This window comes from Pantherophis guttatus, chromosome 2 (genome assembly GCF_059756535.1).
Source record: "Pantherophis guttatus breed Tessera chromosome 2, ASM5975653v1, whole genome shotgun sequence".
NCBI lineage: Eukaryota > Metazoa > Chordata > Lepidosauria > Squamata > Colubridae > Pantherophis > Pantherophis guttatus.
Window position 1 is genome coordinate 292998764 of NC_142064.1, and position 21930 is coordinate 293020693.

General features: G+C 43.1%; 1 protein-coding gene across 2 annotated transcripts; it reads right to left on the reverse strand.

Moving 5' to 3' along the window:
• Nucleotides 1-6424: 6424 nt before the first annotated feature.
• Nucleotides 6425-21680, reverse strand: LOC117657478 (uncharacterized). 2 transcript variants are annotated; one of them, XM_060690222.2, is made up of 6 exons: nt 20672-21680; nt 19791-20395; nt 19444-19558; nt 19260-19327; nt 16406-16535; nt 6425-14511 (listed from the first exon to the last, which is right to left on the reverse strand). In XM_060690222.2, the coding sequence occupies exons 2-6, from the start codon at nt 20202-20204 to the stop codon at nt 11936-11938; spliced, it is 3303 nt and encodes a 1100-aa protein (XP_060546205.2). In that variant the 5' UTR covers nt 20205-20395; nt 20672-21680; the 3' UTR covers nt 6425-11935. The 2 variants fall into 2 exon arrangements, with proteins under 2 accessions (XP_060546205.2, XP_060546206.2); XM_060690223.2 differs by having other exon boundaries at nt 20681-20782.
• Between the last annotated feature and the right edge of the window lie 250 nt (nt 21681-21930).

The window sequence follows — 21930 nt, forward strand, 5'->3', positions numbered from 1 at the left end:
TTCTTTTTTTAAAAAATATATATATAAATTTTATTAAAACACAAATTAGACATTTACTCAACATACAACATATAAATAAATAGCTTATCCTTTTTAAGCATTGTTTCATAGTGGTTTTCCATCTGCTATTTTATATTTCTTCCCCTTTTTCTTAATCTGATACTGTTTTGTTTTTTTTCCGCCTCCTTTTTTTTCTTTTCATTTTTGGTTATCAGCAAGAAGTTCGTCGATAAAAGAAAACAATTACGATAAATTAATAATACAGATAAAGAAAGATTTAGATAATTGGAGAAACTTACAGATATCACTAATGGGAAGAATTTCCACCATTAAAATGAATATTTTACCAAAAGTCTTATTTCTATTTCAGGTCATTCCAATAAAATTAGAAAAATTTTTTTTTGAAACACTGAATAAAATAACATCCAAATTTATATGTCAGGGGAAGCATCCACGAATTAAACTTAAACTACTACAAGATACAAAAGATAGAGGAGGAACAGCACACTCTGAATAGGAAATTTACTATCAAGTCGCGGTGTTATCCTGGGTAAAAGAATGGAATGAATTAAAAAAGAATAGAATATTAACAATTGAAGGACATGAAATACAAGTGGGCTGGCACTCTTTCCTCTGGGACGAGAGACACAAAACATACCTATTTCAAAAGACACACAATAAGGAATGCACTATTACAAATTTGGCTAAAGATCAAAAAATAGCATTACACAAAAATACCGATCTGGCTTTCACCATTAGAAGCAGTAAGACATCCAAATTTAACAGAACTTTAAAAAGTAATTAGATACAAAGACTTAATTGAAGAACAAGGAAAATTGAAATCAAAACAACAGTTGGAAACAGACCTAAACAGAGAAATCGACTGGTGGACTTACACACAAATCCAATCTAAACACAAGGAACATACAAAAATATACGAAATCTACAGAGGGAAACAAGAATTAGATAAAATTATATTAGAATCAGAAGAGAAACTAATTAGCAGAATTTATAAATTTCTATTACAATATAAAATGGAGGAAACAGTGAAGGATACAATGATCAAATGGGCGCAAAATTTTAAGTATACAATAGATTTGGAGAAGTGGGAAAAATTATGGCAAGCGAACGCAAAACTAACATTAGCGGTGGCATACAAGGAAAACCAGCTGAAGATGTTTTATAGATGGCATATGTCACCAACAAGACTGGCAAAAATAAACCCAAAAAACTGCAACATCCTGATAGGTTCCAGATGGAGCTTGGGCCATTTCCTGAGGATCTAGCACATGACTCGGCTGAGGACCTGGTAGCCGCCTGGGATCAGGCGGCTGGTGGGGCCTTGGACCGAGTCGTGCCTTTGCGGCCTCTGACCTGGTGCCGATCCCGTGGGGCTCCTTGGTTTACTGAGGAGCTGAGGGAAATGAAGCGCCGGAAAAGACGCCTGGAGAGCAGTTGGAGGGCCAGTCTCGCTGAATCTGATCGAACACTGGTAAGGTCGCATATTAAGGCCTACCTAGTGGCGATAAAGACGAAAGTAAAGTTTAATTACTTTTCCGCCTCTATTTCGTCATCAGGGAATCGTCCGGCCGCCCTGTTTAGGGTGACCCGCTCCCTGCTCCATCCGGGAGTGCGGGAGGATCCCCTGGAAGGCAGGGCGGAGGATTTCGGACAATACCTGTATGACAAAATCACTCGATGATGATGATGATGATGATGATGATGATGATGATGATTATTATTATTATTTGAATTTGTATACCGCCCTTCTCCCTGAGGACTCAGGGCGGTGAACAGCCAAATAAAAACATCAAGTACAAATATTAAATACAATTAAATATATATATAAATTTGGCCCCATTAATTAAAAACGATAAACAAAACAATTAAAAACACTTAAAAAATTAGGCCAGCCCAGCTTGCTGGAAAAGGAAGGTTTTAAGGGCACGGCGTTCAGTCTACCCAGAATCCTGTCCATGTCTTCCGGGGTCACAGGATCAAACTCATCCCAGATAACATTCTCAAGACCTGCCTCCGTCACCCTCGCTGGATCTACCCGGTCGGAGTCCAGATTTTCCCAAATCTGAGTGATTTTGTCATACAGATACTGAACAAAATCCTCAGCTCTTCCCTCCAAGGGGTCCTCCGCGCTTCCTGGTGGAGCAGGGAGCAGGTCACCCTAAACAGGGCAGCCGGGCAATTTATTTATTTATTTATTTATTTATTTATTTTTGAATTTGTATACCGCCCTTCTCCCTGAGGACTCAGGGCGGTGAACAGCCAAATAAAAACATCAAATACAAATATTAAAATACAGTTAAAAATGTATATAAATTTGGCCCCATTAATTAAAACAATAAACCAAACAATTAAAAACACTTAAAAAGAATTAGGCCAGCCCGGCTTGTTGGAAAAGGAAGGTTTTAAGGGCACGGCGGAAGGCACTGAGGTCATGGATTCTCCTTATCTCAGGGGGCAACTGATTCCAGAGGGTGGGAGCCCCCACAGAGAAGGCCCTCCCCCTGGGGGTCACCAGCCTGCATTGTTTGGCTGATGGCACCCCGAGGAGGCCCCCTTTTTAGATTTCTGGGATGTTTGTAAGTATTTGGTGGAGATGTAAACCATGTCACCCACTTTATAGGGTCGTGCCAGGCCCCTCTTTTTATCGGCCTGGGCTTTATGCACTCGATGTGTTTCATCGAGCGCTTTACGAGTTACTGCCCAAGTGCCTCGTAACTGTTCGATCCCATCCATCAAAGAGGGAATCTGCGGATTTTCTTGAGGTAGCTCGAATTGGCACAAACTCTTGACCAGAAGCCACCTTAAACGGAGTGAAACCAGTGCTGCTATGTATAGAGTTATTATAAACAACCTCCGCAAATGGCAACAATTCCGACCAGTTATCTTGCTGATAATTTATGTAACATAAATTGAGTGATCTTGAGATAGGGGATATAGTCATTGAGCCCTTGTCATGGTCGGATCACTCTCTCCTTTGCCTTGACCTTCGAACCGCTGCAGCCCGCTGCAGGGAGGTGGAACCGATAAGATGGTTCCGCCCCAGGCGCCTGATGGAACCTGATAGGTTCCAGATGGAGCTTGGGCCAATCCCAGAGGTTCTGGCTCACGCCTCGACTGGAGACCTAGTGGCCGCCTGGGATAGGGCGGCCGCTGGAACTCTGGATCGAGTCGTGCCTCTGCGGCCTCTGACCCGGCACCGATCTCACCTGGCTCCTTGGTTCACCGAGGAGCTGAGGGAGATGAAGCACTGGAAAAGATGCCTGGAGAGCAGTTGGAGGGCCAGCCTTTCTGAATCTGACCGAACACTGGTAAGATCTCATATTAAGACTTACCTAGTGGCAATAAAAGTGGCAAAGTGTAACTATTTTGCCGCTCTTATTGCATCATCAGATAACCGCCCGGCTGCCCTGTTTAGGGTGACCCGCTCCCTGCTCCATCAGGGAGCGCAGGAGGGCCCCTTGGAGGGTAGGCCGAGGACGTTGTCCAGTATCTGTATGACAAAATCGCCCAGATTCAGGAAGACTTGGACTCTGACTGGGTAGATTCAGGAGAGATGATGGAGGCAGGTCTTGAGAATGTTATCTGGGAAGAGTTTGACTCTGTGACTCCCGAAGACGTGGACAGGATTCTGGGTAGACTGAACACAGCCACATGTTTATTGGACCTGTGTCCCTCCTGGTTGGTGCTGGCTTCTCGGGAGGTGACACGAGGCTGGCTCCAGGGGATTATAAATGCTTCGTTGAGTGAGGGTGACTTTCCCGCCGCCTTGAAAGAGGCGATGGTGAGGCCTCTCCTCAAGAAGCCTTCCCTGGACCCGGCAGTGTTAGCAAACTATCGTCCAGTCTCCAACCTTCGCTTTGTGGTGAAGGTTGTTGAGAGTGGGGTCGCGCGACAACTTCCCCAGTACCTGGATGAAACAGTTTATCTGGATCCGTTCCAGTCGGGCTTCAGGCCTGGGTACAGCACAGAAACGGCATTGGTCACGTTGGTTGATGATCTCTGGAGGGCTTGGGACAGGGGTTGTTCCTCTGTCCTGCTCCTATTAGATCTCTCAGCGGCTTTTGATACCATCGACCATGGTATCATGCTGCACTGGTTGGAAGAGTTGGGGGTGGGAGGCACTGTGTTGCGGTGGTTCTCCTCCTTTCTCAATGACCGGTCGCAGTCTGTGTTGGCAGGGGGGCAGAGGTCGACCCCGAGGCACCTTATATGTGGGGTGCCACAGAGCTCGGTCCTCTCGCCCCTTTTGTTCAACATTTATGTGAAGCCACTGGGTGAGATCATCCGTGGTTTCGGAGTGAAGTATTATCAGTATGCTGATGACACTCAGCTGTACATCTCCACCCCGGACCACCCCAATGATGCCCTTGAAGTGATGTCCCGGTGCCTGGAGGCCGTGTGGAGCTGGATGGGAAGAAACAGACTCAGGCTAAACCCATCCAAGACCAAGTGGCTGTGATTTCCGGCGTCCCAATATAGTCAGTTGGTGCCATCACTGACTATCGGGGGCGAGTCATTGGCCCCCACGGAGAGGGCTCGCAACTTGGGTGTCCTCCTGGATTTGCGGCTGTCTTTAGAAGAGCACTTGACGGCCGTGGCTGGGAGGACTTTTTATCAGGTTCGCCTGATCCGCCAGTTGCGTCCCTTTCTGGATCGGGACTCCTTACGCACGGTCACTCATGCCCTCGTCACTTCCCGCCTGGACTACTGCAATGCTCTCTACATGGGGCTCCCCTTGAGGAGCACCCGGAGGCTCCAACTGGTGCAGAGTGCAGCCGTGCGGGTGGTTATGGGAGCAACGTGGCGCTCCCATGTTACACCTCTCCTGCGTGAACTGCACTGGCTCCCGGTGGTCTTCCGGGTGCACTTCAAGGTCTTGGTTACCACCTTTAGAGCGCTCCATGGCTTAGGACCTGAGTACTTACGGGACTGCCTGCTGCCACCAGTAGCCTCTCACCGGCCAGTACGCTCTCATAGAGGGGCTCCTCCAGGTGCCGTCGGCCAAACAGTGTCGACTGGCGGCCCCCAGGGGGAGAGCCTTCTCTGTGGGGGCACCTGCTATCAGGAATGAGCTCCCCCCGGAGATACGGAGGATCCCGGATTTACGCACCTTCCGCCATGCCCTCAAGACCTTTTTATTTCAACAGGCTGGCCTGGCCTAACTTCCCTTTTTAATTGTAAATTTTAAATCTGTTTTAAAATTTTAGGGGTATTTTAATCTGTTCCGGGCCAAATGATTTAATTGAGTTTTATATTGTCTTTTAAATTTTGTAGTCTGTATGTTTTATCTCTTTGGCTGTTCACCGCCCTGAGTCCTTCGGGAGTAGGGCGGTATATAAATCTAATGAAATGAAATGAAAATGAAAATGAAAAAAGCTGGGACCTAAATTTGTGGGACCTTTTCCAATAATTCGAGTAATTAACCCAGTTACTGTTGAACTGGAATTGCCAAAGAACTTACGACAAATCCATCCCGTGTTTCATGTCATCTTACTGAAACCGGAACATTCGTCCACTTTACGGCCGGACCAAGTACCTCCTCCTGTCCCCATTCTGATTGAAGGTGAGCAACATTTTGAAGTTAAGGAGATCTTGGATTCCAGGAAACGTCATGGTAAAGTGCAATATTTGGTGGCCTGGAAACATTTCCCATTATCTAAAGCTGAATGGGTAAATAAATGTGATGTTCGCGTGCCAAAGAAAGTACAGTTGTTTCACACCAAATATCCTGATAAGCCTTAATTTGTTTGTATGTGGTATGCAATGTATTGTTATCTCCTTTTCCCTCTCTTGCAGGAATAAGGTCTCTTCTGCAGGGGGGCCGAATGTCAGCCTCCGTCTTTCAATGCTTGCTTAGTCGGCTGCCATGCTAACGGAGGGTGGGGGGAGCTAGCTTGAATGCCCAGGAGAACCGTGCTGGAGGATGAAGGGGGAAATTGAAAGTGAATCTTAAGCTGCAGCCCTGCGTCTTTGAAGCTTCTATAGGGTCAACGGTTGTGGCATTCCTGATTGATGATGCTGCCAGACGTCTGCTCCACCTGACCCCTGGAAGACCTTTGGATTGGTTGATTTACAGTGGACAATGGGAGGGAATGCTTTCTATCTGTAATTTTCACGCTTCTGCTTCAGATTTTGCTTTCCTTGGTTGCGATCACTTCAATTTTCAGTAAAAGTACCTTTCTCTATAAACAATGGAGTTGGGGTCATTTCTTTCTTGAACTTTGAAGGAAGCACACCTGACACAACCCATGGAACAACCAGGTAGACTGGGGAGCCGTGGGGTTGACCTCCCCCCAGCCACAATGCTGCTGGGAGGAGACAAGCTGGGTGGATATGACCTAGTTGACGATGTGTCAGCGTTCCAGAAAAACCCCAACTCCAAGTAAAGACAAGGAAGCAAGCATTTTCCAGAGTTCTCTTTACTAGAATAGGCAAACTGGCACATCTGGGAAAACCGGAATCTGAAAAGCCTGGGTTTTCCTTCAGTAAGTCAAAGCTCCCAAAACCATCCCCTTTTCCACCCAGTCGGTCACATGCTCCAATCAACGTCCGTTCCATCCTGATCTAGCCTCCTGACCACTCCTCCAGATGCTGGATCGCCCTGACCTTGAGCGACAGGAAGAATGCTATTATGTCTACTAACCCCCTCTCCTAAATCCCCCCCTACTTTCCCACACATAAGAAGGTGGCAGCATTGGAGCTTCCGGCCTAATAGGGCTTCCAAAGCTGACACGACGCTCACAATGGTCAAGGACCTTGGAGTACTCATCTCAAATGACATAAGCATTTGGCAATGCTCACTGTAACAGCATTGCCAAAAAAGCATTAAGAATTGTTAACCTTATCTTGCGTAGCTTCTTCTCCGGTAATATTGAACTAAGGCATACAAAACTTTTGCTAGACCAATTCTTGAATACAGCTCATCTGTCTGGAACCCGCACTGCATATCGGACATCAATACAATTGAATGAGTCCAGAGATATTTCTTGAGAAGCGTCTTCCACTCCTCTGTTCGCAACAAAATACCTTATGCCACCAGACTTGAAATTTTGGGCTTAGACAACTTAGAACTTCGCCGTCTTCGGTCCGACCTAAGCGTAGTACATAAAATTATCTGCTACAATGTCCTACCTGTCAATGAATACTTCAGCTTCAACCGAAACAATACACAAGCACACAATAGATACAAACTTATGGTAAACCACTCATGAAGCCCCTGAGGAGCACACCCCCAGGGGTAACTGTTACCAGATGCTGGAGGGCGATGGTGCCTGGCAGGAAGCCGACCAAGAGGACCTCCTGCTGACACATGCCCTGCAACTTCTGCATGAAGCTCTCGAGAGTCAGAGAGCCCTCCCAATTATAAATGTGGTCTCAAAACCTTGCTTGTTTAAACTAGAGACACTCAGCAAATTATGCTCCATTTCAGGCACACATAATATATCATTAAATCTCTTTTCCAGATATGGAATTTGCACACTGCCTCTTCCAATGACTTTAGCCTTCTGGTCATTTGCCAAGGCTACTGCAACTCCAGCAGCTGGATCCAGCCTGTAAAACAATTTAGAATTATTAACAATTGTTTAACTAGCCCCACTGTCTATCAACCATTTGTCTCTGCTATTGCAATAGCTAACTTTTGCTACGGCAATTTGTCCATCTGCTGATTTTCTTCCTTGCAAACAGTTTCTGTCTTGCAAATACTTTCATCCTTCAAATAGTTTTTTTCTTTGCAAAGTTTTTCTTCAAATGTGTCTTTTCACCACAGGTGAAGCACCGCCTCTCTTGCTGGTCTGTATTCTGGTCTCTTCTACTACTTTTCTCTTTGCAGATATCTTGTGTTGTTTCTCTCTCTGCTCCTTGGGCCCCCACCTCAGGAATTTCTCCTTGTGGCTTTTTCTGAAATGGTGCTTGTGCTCCTCACCAATCAAACAAACTTTTAAGGCCTCCAAACATAATTCCTTCTCTGGTTTGCACTCAAACACTACAGAAACTATGTCCCACGTTTCATCCATACTGTTTAACACCAACAGCACTTTTTGAATTTCAGGAATCTGCATTCCACACAGTTCTAACTCAACAAATAAAGTTTGTATTTGTACAAAATGTTGCTCCACACTCACATGCACACTTCTCAACTTCAGCCAGACCTTCTGTGCAGTCTTTAAATCAGCTACATTGATAAACTGTTATCTTCTAAACTCAAGATGATGTAGGCCATTGCTTTATCATGCTGCCTCTGATCTGCAGCTGCTAATGGTGGCTGGGGTGGATTAACAACAATATCCCACAGCTCCTTGGCCTTCAGGAAACACTCCATCTTTGCAGGCCAAATTATATACTTCTTCTGTCCCAAACGAGGCAGAGAGCTCTCCTTAAATTCAACAGCCATCCTGCAATCTTTCTCTGCCTTGTTCTTTCTCTATTGACACAGGCTGTCCCTCAGCTTCATTACAATTCAGTCTTTCTGTGTGCTCTGGGCCCATAACCTGTCAAGAGTTTGTTGTAGCAATCAAACCCAGAAAGCAAACACAGGTAACTGATTCAGCAAGATTGATTTAAATAAGAAACCTCTTTATATACAAGAATATATACAATACAGGCTTCCGGTTTGGCTTCCGTCGTTGCCAGACGGTCTTTTGGGACCGCCAGCCTCGTCGCCCATAAAGAGCCGCCTCTACAGCTGAGAGGCGGCTCGAAAAACTCCGTCTCATTGGGGAGACGTGAGGAGAGCCGATGAGAACAGGTAGAGCCCTCTGCTAAGTCCCCAGAGGTTTTTTTTTACTCTTGGGGAGGAAGCAGGATGAGGCTCCCTATCCAGCTCGCCGCGGCTCCGGACTTCGGGGGAACTCTGCATTCTGCAAAGCTAGATGATGTAACCAACCTAATTAGCGAAAACTAACAGATTACTTAAACAAGCAGGATGAAATCCGGATTTGGGTCTCTAAATCGCAAGTATTTGTAACAACCCTATGAGTGATTTTAAGAATGAAGAGTGAAAGGGGGAAAAAAAGTTTAAAATGGTGCCTGGCTGAGGCTTGAGAAGAAAGCTGAAAGCGAAAGTCCTTCCGTCTGAATGGCTTAATATGCTACAAAGTATCTGAAGCAATAGCGCTGGTTAGAAGAGAAGAGAAAAATTTCTGCTTCATGCTTCTCTTTCTTTAGAGACTTGATATTGATATTGTGTGGAGAGAAGATTTTTTCTTTAAAAAAGAGTCTGTTTGCGTGGCAGGATGGCACTAAAAATGACAAAGCCTGACAACAAAGCTGTGGGGGGGGGCTCCCCCATTAATAAATCACAAGAGCAATTTTTGAGCTTGCAGACGCAGAAAAACGGTTTTAAAGACTTAGAGGAATCTGTTGTGGAGGTGTTGGCAAGACATGATGAGATTATGAACCAGAATTTTGAAAAATTTAGACAGGAAATTAAAGAGTTGGTTCAACAAAAGTATGATAACCTGAAGCGATATATTGTAACAGCTTTGAAAGGCTTTTCAGAAATAATTCTAAAGATGGATAAACAATTTGAAGAAATTAATTTAGAAGCAGAGTCTAAAATGAAGGAAGCTGATTATAAGATTTATAATTTGGATAGCAAAATGCAAAGAATTGAAAATGATTTGACAATGATTCAAGAAAATAGCTTAGAAGCAGAGTTTAAAATGAAGGAAGCTGACCACAAGACTTATAATGTAGATAATATAACGCAAAGGATTGAAAATGAAGTCACAATGATGCAATTCAGATCCATGGAATTTGCGATCAGACTGAGGGGAATAAAGGAAAATAGCAGAGAGGACTTGAGAAAGATGTCTGCTGAAGCTCTGGCTGTGATTTTAAAGGTTAGCTTTGAAGAGGTATTCTGTAAGATTGATAAGGTCTACAGAGTAAATTCTTGGGTGGCAAAGCAAAGGCAATTGCCTAGAGATGTGGTGATTTATTTTACTGATAAAGGAATAAGAAATGATATTGTGCAAAAGTCTTTTAACTCCACTCTTGAAATGAATGGAAGGAAGATCTGGATATATAAAGAGCTGCCGTCTAAGATGTTAAAAGACAGAAAGGACTTTGGATTTTTGGTGACTGAGCTAAAGAAACAAAACATCCCATTTAGGTGGGATGCCCCAGTTGGTATAATATTGAGATATCAAGGAGAAAGATATCAATTAAACACTGTTGAAAAAGCGGAAGAATTTTACTACAAGGTTTTAAAAATGGGCCCAACAACTCCACGTATGTCATCAGTGTCAGGAATACAGGAGGGTGATAAAGAGAAGCAAAATGAACAAGAGATTGAAGCTCAGGGTAAGCAGGTGGAGATGGAGGTAATGGAAAAACAACAAGCTACAGAGGGCTTTTTGGATGAGCCGCTTCTGGATTCACTCTCAAAGGCTACAGCTGGATCACCTATAAATATAAGATAGGAGGCTCTGGATCTCGATTTGATGTCTTATCAAGTTAAAGACCAGCATGTAATTCAATCAGTTGACATACAAGTCTTCGAAAAGCAACCATGGTGGAAATCTAAGCCACAACAAGTTAAGAAAAGAAGAAGCAGGTTCTACAAAACTAAAAAAAATTAAACTAAAAAAAATTTTTTTAGCCAACAGACTAATGCCAGTTATTTAAGAGACAATTTAATATAATAAGCAGGATTTATAGAAGGCAGATACATGAAAATATAACGGAGGCAAATTATAGACTTATACTATTTTGAGAAGAATAACAGATCTCTGCAGTGCTGGTGTCTTTGGGATGTGGAAGATGGCCTGTGATTGAGCGGACTGGAACTTTCTATTATGGACTCTATGAAAGATGGACTACGCATATGTTGCGCTATAAGGCAAGAGAACTATGGAATAGGGGCATGCAGATGATCTGGTTGTTACCCTAATGTGGTTGTTGGAATTAATAATCTAGACAAAAGACATTACAGAAGATACCATATGGAATACAAATATAAAGTCACTCGGGGGGTTTTTTACATACAGAAATACTTATTAATGATGGGGGCAGATGGAAATTGAAGATACTAAATACACTGTTGGAAGCAGGATTTGATGTTACCCTAACATGGTCGATGGAATCAACAATCTAGTTGAAAGACATTACAGAAGATACTATATGGAATACAAATTTAAAGTCATTTGAGGGTTTTATCTATATATGGAAATATCTCTTAGTGTTGCGGGCAGAAGGATAAAGATTTTAAATGTATTATGTATGGTAGACCTCTAGAAGTGGGTGAAACAAAACTGATATGGTACAAGGTGATAGGTTAGGTTACTGGTTGCTTAGTTTAGGAAAAGGGATGTTATGTTTAGATATTAATATACTTAAAAGATATGAATTATGAGATATATGTATGGGGGTGGAGGAAATGGGTAGAGTAGAATAAATGCCAAATTAGGATCTATTACATAGTTTTTGTAGCTGAATGCTGTCTTGTTTTGAAATGTATAGCAAACAGGGGACATAATAATAATGTTAGGTAGAAATGTTTAGCACATAGGGGGTGGTGTAAAAGGGTGGTAAAGTAATATATAATGTGATATTAATTTGGATTTCATCTTGGAGAAGCCATGGGGGGAGGGGAAGGGGAGGGGGGGTTGGGGAGGGGGGGGGGAAAGGGGGAAAAATTTATATTTGAAAAACTTTTTCAATAATAAAAAAAAAGAATATATACAATACCCATGCAGTTCTCAGAATCAGAAGCATAATCACAGAAGCACAGTTAACAGAAGGAGTATTCACAGAAGCACAATAATAGGAGCACACAATTTATATGTAACCATCTCAGTTAACCTAAGGCACGTCCAGGCCCCAAGCTGTTTCTGCGTCCAAACATCCCTCATTGGCTGACCCAGTTGCTATGCCTATTCATTGGCTGACCTAGTTACCATGTCTCTGCCAGTCATGAATTCTCTGACACCATGTGGATCTTTTTGTGCATAGAAAGTGTACTGCTCACAGCAAAGGTCTTTCCACACTCCATGCATTTATATGGCTTCTCCCCTGTGTGGATCATCTTATGGGAAATAAGATGATCTCTTCTAGCAAAGGTCTTTCCACATTCCATGCATTTAAATGGTTTCTCTCCTGTGTGGATCATCTTATGGGAAATAATATGATTTCTTTGAGCAAAGGTCTTTCCACAGTCAATGCATTTATACGGTTTCTCCCCTGTGTGGATCCTTTTATGGATAGTAAGTGTATTGTTATGAGCAAAGGTCTTTCCACACTCCATGCATTTATATGGCTTCTCTCCTGTGTGGATTTTCTTATGGGAAGTAAGAGTACCTCTTTGAGCAAAGGTCTTTCCACATTCCATGCATTTAAATGGTTTCTCTCCTGTGTGGATTCTTTTATGGGAAATAAGATTATCACTTCTAGCAAAGGTCTTTCCACATTCCATGCATTTAAATGGTTTCTCTCCTGAGTGGAGCTCTTTGTGGCTTATAAGTCCACTGCTCTGAGTAAAACTCTTTCCACACTCCATGCATTTAAATGGTTTCTCTCCTGTGTGGAGCTCTTTGTGGCTTATAAGTCCACTGCTCTGAGTAAACGTCTTTCCACACTCCATGCATTTATATGGCTTCTCCCCTGTGTGGATTCTTTTATGGGAAATAAGATTATCTCTTCTAGCAAAGGTCTTTCCACATTCCATGCATTTATACGGCTTCTCCCCTGTGTGGATTCTTTTATGGGAAATAAGATGATCTCTTCTAGCAAAGGTCTTTCCACACTCCATGCATTTATACGGCTTCTCCCCTGTGTGGATTCTTTTATGGGAAATAAGATGATCTCTTCTAGCAAAGGTCTTTCCACACTCCATGCATTTATACGGCTTCTCCCCTGTGTGGATTCTTTTATGGGTAATAAGAGTACGTTTTTCAGCAAAGCTCTTTCCACACTCCATGCATTTATATGGTTTCTTTCCTGTGTGGAGCTTTTTGTGTTTTCTAAGGCTACTATTATATGCAAAGGTCTTTCCACACTCCATGCATTTATATGGCTTCTCCCCTGTGTGGATTCTTTTATGGGTAATAAGAGTACGTTTTTCAGCAAAGCTCTTTCCACACTCCATGCATTTATACGGCTTCTCCCCTGTGTGGATTCTTTTATGGGTAATAAGAGTACGTTTTTCAGCAAAGCTCTTTCCACACTCCATGCATTTATATGGTTTCTCCCCTGCGTGGATCATCTTATGTAAAGTAAGTGTACTGCTATGAGCAAAGGTCTTTCCACATTCCATGCATTTAAATGGCTTCTCTCCCGAGTGGATCCTTTTATGGGAAATAAGATGATCTCTTCTAGCAAAGGTCTTTCCACACTCCATGCATTTATACGGCTTCTCCCCTGTGTGGATCCTCTTATGGGAAATAAGATTACATTTTTCAGCAAAGCTCTTTCCACACTCCATGCATTTAAATGGTTTCTCCCCTGCGTGGATCATCTTATGTAAAGTAAGTGTACTGCTATGAGCAAAGGTCTTTCCACACTCCATGCATTTAAATGGCTTCTCTCCCGAGTGGATCCTTTTATGGGAAATAAGATTAACTCTTTGAGCAAAGGTCTTTCCACATTCCATGCATTTAAACGGCTTCTCGCCTGAGTGGATCTTTTTGTGTCTTCTAAGGCCACTGCTCTGAGCAAAGGTCTTTCCACACTCCATGCATTTATACGGCTTCTCCCCTGTGTGGATCATCTTATGGGAAATAAGATTATTTCTTTGAGCAAAGGTCTTTCCACACTCAATGCATTTATACGGTTTCTCCCCTGTGTGGATCCTTTTATGGATAGTAAGTGTATTGTTATGAGCAAAGGTCTTTCCACACTCCATGCATTTATATGGCTTCTCTCCTGTGTGGATTTTCTTATGGGAAGCAAGAGTACCTCTTTGAGCAAAGGTCTTTCCACATTCCATGCATTTATACGGTTTCTCCCCTATGTGGATCCTTTTATGGATAGTAAGTGTATTGTTATGAGCAAAGGTCTTTCCACACTCCATGCATTTGTAGAGCTTCTCTCCAGTGTGAATCCTTTCATGGGACGTAAGATGCCACCTTGTTCTAAAACATTTTCCACATTTCAAACATTTATTAGGCTTCTCTTTTGTGTCGATAGCTTTTTGAGATGTAAGGAAGTTATTTCCAAAAGAAAGAATGAATGTCCCATTGTAATTTTGTCTCTTGTATCTTATAGCATCTTCTCCTTTGTTTTGGATTAAATCCTGTTCATTTACTTGCACTTTAGCTTTTATTAGCTTCACACTTTTTCCGGTATATTTTTTCCTTATTTTCTCTTGTTCGGCAAGAAAGTCTTGCATCGGAGCATCAGTGGAAGATGAGCTTTCCTGATTCCAATTCTTTGAGTGGTTTCTCTCATGGCTTTCGAATTCCATTTGAATTCCAAACTTCTCCCTTCCATCTTTAGCATTGATCACTTGGAACAGTTCACAGGAACCTTGATTCTCCTGCCCATTATTACCTTTGAAGCAAAAGGGAAATGGAAATGATAACAAGGTTAGAGAAAAAGATCAAAGTGTAGAAAGTCAACTGAATTTCCTTCTGAATTTCTCCAAAATTCCATTAGGTTGTATGTTTGCATGCCTACAGGGGTGTGATATGGACAGTATGATTTCTATATTCATTTATTTTATTTATTTTATTTGTTTCAATTTATATGCCGCCCCTCTCCGAGGACTCATGAGTCCAGAAAGCTTTGGAAATATCTAGAAAACATCTCTTTCTTTATAATTATCTATATATAAGCAAATCTCACTCAGAATCAGTTTTGAGTTAAGGAATAATCAGGAGAAACATCCAAGGAGGAATTAGGAGAAAACTTTAGAATTATTGGAGTGGGTTAATTTCACCAGAGACCTGTGAGAAATGAAACAATTTTGAAACAAACTCTTTCTTCCAGTGTACCTTCCAGCAGCTGCTCCACGGTGTCTGTCTGGTGAGCAGGACCCCTGCTCGGCCCATTCCTTGATCCCAGCGATGAGACTTTGCAGCGAAATCCCTTGCTGAAGCCTCCCATTGGCTTCTAAACGCCCTTCGTGATAAGATTGGAAAGGTTGGGAGGTTTCAAGAATGGCTATTTCGCTTCCCCAAAGTCTCATCGGCTTGGAAGGGCTCTTTGGCCGGATCTGGTACAGGCATCTGTTCGCAGAGAATGGAAGGCCTAAACTACTTTAGTGGGAGATCACACGAGACCAGGAGTGCAAGACCTCAGGCTATTAATCTTGTGTGATCTCACACCACAGTACTTTAGGCCTGCATTCTTTTATAAACGGAGGACTTCATGAGATCCAGTGCAAAAGTCTTTGAAAACGAAGAGGCCTTCCCTCTCTTTGCAAAGCATTTTGCCCTGGACCTCGTGCAGGCCCTGGTTAGCAGAGAATATAGGCCTAAAGCACTGTAGTGCGAGATCATGTGAGATCAATAGTGTTAGATTTCCCACTACTGATCTTGTGTATCTCTCAATATTTTAGGCCTTTTTTCTGCAAATGCACCAAAGTAGGCAAAGGAACCTTTGCCACATTGTCGCAAGGAACCGTATTTTTCGGATCATAAGACCGAAGCAAAGGTTTAGAGAAGCAAAACAAGAAAAATAAAGTCTGTGAGCATCCCGTTTTTGCCATCTCCGGCGTCCAGAAACAGTCTGCATGCCAAAAATGAGTTCGTTTTTGGCCTCCCAAACCCTCTGCATGTCCCGTTTTAAGCCTCCAGCGCCTGCAGACGCCTCCGGAGGCCAAAAGCAGGTCCGTTTTTGGTCTGCAAAGTTCTTCTGGACGCCAGGGAGGACAAAAATGGGACGTGTGGAGGGTTTGGGAGGCCAAAACCAGCCCCCTATTCGCTCTGTAAGACGCACAGATATTTCCACCCCCTTTTTGGGTGGGGAAAGTGTGAGTCCCAGCAGGGTGGGGTGGGGGAATAGGTAGGAAAGTTGCAGCACCTCTGCTGTCATGCGTAAGTGTGAACCTGTAACCTGTACCCTAGGATGCTTGAATTAGATTGGGAGAATGCTCTTCCATGGGCTGAGTGTGAAAGTTCTGTTCTCACACAATTTGGGGAGGTTTCAGAGGACAAATGACAACACACTCCTCTCACATGACCTCCAGAGGACACATAAAAGCACACCTCGTTTTTCTCAGCCCCCACAGATAAGTTCAAATAGAAATGGAAAAATAGAGATAAGAAATGGCACAGAAAGCATCTAAGCAAAGAGACATTGACTCTTTCCTTCCTTGGGAGTACGAGAAGATCCTTTCCTTCTCCCTCCCAGGAGACGATATCTGATTAGTGGTTTTTTAATAAAAAAGCTAACTAGAATCTGCATTCTTGAACTCTCTGATTGGGGACTAGAGAACTCTTACCCAGAGAGGCCACGTTCCTATGGTTTTCAAGCATGACTTCCAAATGCAGCGCTTTCTGGTCAGGATCCAGCTGAGACCATTCCTCCTCAGAGAAAGACACAGCCACCTCCTCGAAGGACACAAGACTCCCCTGATCACGGAAAAAAGAACAGAACAGGAGGATTCGCAAGATCTGTTCATCTTTTTTTTTAAAATAATTTTTATTCAGCATTTACGTCTTTGATATCTTTGTTACATTTTTACAGCTTTCCGATACCGGCATCTTTGGTAATATCTATTTTGTCTTTTGACCAACTATAAACACATACATTTTATGTATTACTTACTAATTCATATGTTCATTACAATATATGCATATCTATTACACATTAAATATTTCGTTCCTCTATAATATCTTCTCTTACGTTTATACATTTATACATTGATTTTAGATTCTTTCTCCAGCCAGCTATACCATCTATTCCATGTTTTGTAATAAATCATTTCCCCTCAGTCTTTAAATTCCATTGTTAATTTAACTGCTTCCTAGCACCTTCTTTACAATCATCGTATTTGATAGAGCAAATCGTTGTTTCCAATTTTGTGCAAATGAAATTCTGGCAGCCCTAATTATGTGGAGTTTGAGGTAATAAATTTCTTTTCTGATTTTTTCTTTTATAATTCCCAACAAAAATAGTTTGGGTTTCATAACAATTTTTTCCCGTCATTTAATCTAGCCATTTTTTAATTTTTAACCAGTATGCCTTTGGTTTGGGACATGTCCACCATATGTGGAAATATGTCCTGTGTTGACGGTTACATTTCCAACAATGTGGTGAATTTTTTTGGGATATCTTGGCCAATCTCGCTGGGGGTAAATGCCACCTTAACACATTTTATAAATATTTTCTTTGTAGGCGGCTGATGTCATTTTAGTAGTTGGCCGACAACGTCATTTTATAATTTGTTCCCCATAATTTTCCCCAATACTCTAATTCAATATTATACCCAAAATTTTTCGCCCAAATTATCATCGTTTCCTTTACCGTTTCTTCCTCCATTTTGAATTGAAGGAGACATTTATATGTTTTGGTGATTATTTTCTCCTTGATCCCGGTTAATATTTTATCTATTTCTTGTTGGTCCGTTTGGAATCCATATACTTCTAAATCTTTTTTGTATTTTGGTTGGATTTGTAAACAGGGCCACCAATCAATTTTAATTCCTTCTTCCAATAATTTTTGTCCAGATTTCAAATTCCCTACTCCATCTAACAATTCCTTATATGTTGCTATTTTATTAAAATCAATTAAATTGGGGTAGACCAAGGCTTCCATTGTCGACACCCACCTTGGGATTTTTGGATAAAAGTTCCTTTTAATTTTTAAGTTAATCCACGTTTCTAGCAGTACTTCCCTCGCTTGATGCCTCTGGAGGTACTTATGGGCTGTGTCTTTTCCATCCCAGATGAAGGAGTGCCAACCTTTCTGTAAGCCATGCCCCTCAATTGTTAAAATTCTTCCATTTTTTAGATTTATCCATTCTCTGAGCCATGACATTACTGCCGCCTTATGGTAAAGTTCCCAATCTGGAAGGACAAAGCCACCCTTACTTCTGGCATCTTGTCACATTTTAAGTTTGATTCTGGGCTTTTTCCCTAGCCATATAAATTCACTAATAATTTTATTCAATTTGTCAAAAAAGGTTTCCCCCAATTTTATAGGTACTGCTTGAAATAAATATAAAATTTTGGGTAGGATATTCATCTTTATCGTGGCGATTCTCCCAATCAAAGAAATTTGTAATTTTGCCCAATTTTTAAAATCTTTTTGAATTTGTTGCAATAATTTTAAGTAATTGTCTTCCTTTATTGAGGATGTTCTTGCCATTAACCAAATGCCCGGGTACTTTGCCTTTTGGACAATTTGAATTCCTAGTTTCTCCTCTAATTTCTTATCTTGGCCTTGTGTGAGGTTCTTAGTAATTATCCTTGTTTTGTTTTTATTCATTTTCAGGCCTGCTAACTGTCCCAAATTTCTCTATTCTTCATCCGCAAAAGCCTGTGTTTTGTATTCTTCTCTGTTAAATTTCCCCTTGCCTGCGCCAGTATTTCTAATGAAAGGATGCATAAAAGGGGATAATGGACAGCCTTGTCTGACCCCTTTATTTATGTTGAATTTTTCTGTAAGATCTCCATTGACCATAATTTTTGCTGTCTGCTTTGAGTAAATTGCCTTAATCATTTCTATAAATTTTACGCCAAATTTCATCCCGATTAATTAAAAACTGTCAATTCTAGTTGTCGAATGCCTTTTGTGCATCTACCATTAGTACTGCCAATTGTTTTTCTGGGTGGGCCTCATAATATTCTAAAATGTTCATTATAATCCTTGTATTGTTTTTAATTTGTTGTTTGGGTAAAAACCCATTTTAATCCGAATGAATAATTTTGTTTAATATCTTTTTTAATCTCTCTGCTATTATTGTCAGGATTTTGTAGTCGGTATTTAACAGAAAGATTGTCCTATAATTCTGAATAAACTGATTATCAGTACTTTCTTTGGGGATTAATGTTATATATGCCTCCATCCACGAATTTGGCATTTTGGCTTTCTCTAATACCTCATTAGAAGGGGAGCTCATCAAATTTGCAGACAAGACCAAGTTGACGGGAATACCAACACTCCAGAAGATAAGCTCCAGATATAGAAGGATTGACAGATTGGGCCCCATCTATTCTGCTCTCCATGTTGTGGAAGAACAGAAAAATAATCCAGGCCAAACAAGGGGGGAAAATAGAAGGAGGGAGCCCTCTGCACACCTGCTTCACTTCCTGAAGGGAAAATAAAAATCTAATAACTTTTCCCTTTCTTACTTGATTTGGAGGTTCAACCGCTGTTTGATCTCTGTCATAAAAACCAGAAAGCTTCATTCTTTGTTTCTCTGTAAGGAATAAATTATTACAAAATGCATAATTAACAAAATAGGAGGAGCTATTCCATAGATGAGAAGAGAGAGCGAAGGTAAGACAGATGGGTAATCGGAAGGTCTTCCATTACCTCCTGAGGTGTCCCAACTTGGATCTTCCCAAGGAATCCTCCTGAAAAATAGCTCCTGAGGGGGATTTGATGGGTTCTTCTTTCCCTCAGGATCTCTGATCTCCACAGTGCAGCTCTTCAAATAAGAGGAAGGAAAAAAGAAGCAGAATTAATGCACCTCACACGACACAAAGTGGATTCTTATATTCGGAACACAACCTCAAAGCCCCCAATATCCATCTGTGAGGTTGAGTGAGAAAACAAGGGAACAATTGCCACATATGATGAATGTCAGAGAAGTTTGTGAAGGAGGGTGAAGTATTCAACCACTTTCTCTATTCCCTTCTGAGCTCCCTGAAGTCTCTCACCTGCAACTGGACCTGCTCCTTCTGCTCCTCTGCCTGGCTCAGGAGGAGGCCTTCTGCCAGGGCCACCACCTGGGAGCTGGTCTCTGCCCCACACTCCCGCACCCAGCCCTCCATCTCTGGGGGCAGGAGAGCCAGGAGCTGCTCCAGAACCACCAGGTCCAGCATCTGGGCTTTGGTGTTCTTCTCTGGTCTCAGCCATCGCCTGCAAAAGCCATGGAGTCGGCTGCAAAGTCCTCGGGGACCCTCAGCCTCCCGGTATTGGATGGAGGTCCAGGGCGGAACTTCTGAAGGGAGGATGGTTTCCTCCTCCAGGATCTTCTGCCAGGGTCTTGTCCAGAGCTTCCCCCCCTTCCCAGGCTGAGCAGCTGAAGGGCCTTTTCCGGCTCCCTCCTTTCCAAAAGGTTGTGTCTCCATCCTTTCTCTGTCCTGCAGAGCAACTGCAAATGGCTCCAAGGACTCTGGTGGGTCTCCAGATGCCTTTTCCTTCACGGGACCATTTCTGGGGCTGCAGGACTGATCCCTGCAAGGGATTCCACCCTTTTTCTTCTTCCCCCAAGAGGAAAGTTTGCCTTGCAAAGACCACAAATGGCTTCCAGTTTCTGTATCTGAGATGGGAAGAAAAAAGAAACACCAAGAATTAGAAAGTGGAATTCAGCCACTGAGCGACCTTCCCCCAACCTCCCCGGAGCCCCAAGCGGCTCATCCCAGCGCAGGTCCCAGGTCCCATCGAGCAGGGCCGGGAAGGAGGCAGCTGGAGAGGCCGCCCCGCTTCTCTCCCCCCCACTAGGGCTCTTCCCCGGATCCCCGCCACCTTCCCGGCATCCCCCTGCAGGGAGAGGGCGGCTGGGGAGCATGGGACCCGGGAAGAGCCCCCCCCTCACCCGAGACACCTCTGTATGTCCCCCGCCAGAATCTCCCGCAGCCTCTCCGCCTCCTCTGGACCTCCAGGGGTTAAGGAGAGCGAGTGCAAAGTCCTAGAGAGGCAATGCTCCAGTGGGCCAATGGGGAAGCGCCTGGAGTTCACTTCTCTTGGCGGAGGGCGCCCCCTGGTGGGCTTGGCGCGAAGTGCCTGGATGGTAGAAAGGGCGGGAAAGAGGAGAGCGTCTGAGGGGAAGGGCGAGGGAGGGGATGATGGGCTTGGGAGTAGGAGGAAAGGCCTCTCTCCATGGCTCCCTGCCAGACAAAGGCCTCGGCGTCTCCAGAGGCGGCTCTTTCAACATCTTCCTCTCCTTTCCTGTCCAGGAACCGTCTGTGGAGATGGAGAAAAACCTCTCCGGAGCCTCCCTGAAGAACAGCCGCCCTGAAGGCTCCGCGGAGATCGGAGGAGGCCTCCAAAGGGGCCAAAATCCTGTCAGAAACGGCCGGGCAGTCAGAAGACGAGGACCGGGAGGCTCTCTGGGGAACCCAGATTGTGTCTTGCAGTTGTTGGGAACTCCGGCCTGAAAGGAAGGAAGACGGGACACAGGAAGGGAGGCCACAATCAGGAAAATGAATTTTATTTATTGATTTTTTAAAATTTTGGTCACCACACTATAAAAAAAGATGTGAAGACTCTGGAAAGAGTGCAGAGAAGAGCAACAAAGATGATGAGGGGACTGGAGGCTAAAACCTATGAAGAACGGTTGCAGGAACTGGGTATGTCTAATCTGATGAAAAGAAGGACCAGGGGAGACATGATAGCAGTCTTCCCATATCTCAGGGGCTGCCACAAAGAAGAGGGAGTCAAGCTATTCTCCAAAGCACCTGAAGGCAGGACAGGAAGCAACGGATGGAAACTAATGAAGGAGAGAAGCAACTCAGAACTAAGGAGAAATTTCCTGACAGAACAATTAACCAGTGGAACAACTTTCTTCCAGAAATTGTAAATGCTCCAACATTGGAAGTTTTTAAGAAGAGGTTAGGATAACCATTTGTCTGAAGTGATATAGGGTTTCCTGCCTAAGCAGAGAGTTGGACTAGAAGACCTCCAAGGTCCCTTCCAACTCTGTTATTCTATTTCTATTCCTAATTTTTTTTAATTTAGTACATACAGCTGCCCTTCACAAATTATTCCCTCAACCACTCAACGAAGGGGGGGTGGGACCAGAAGGTGCAGAGACCTCTGTGGCCTCTTCTGATGAAAGAAAAGGAAGATGGTGAA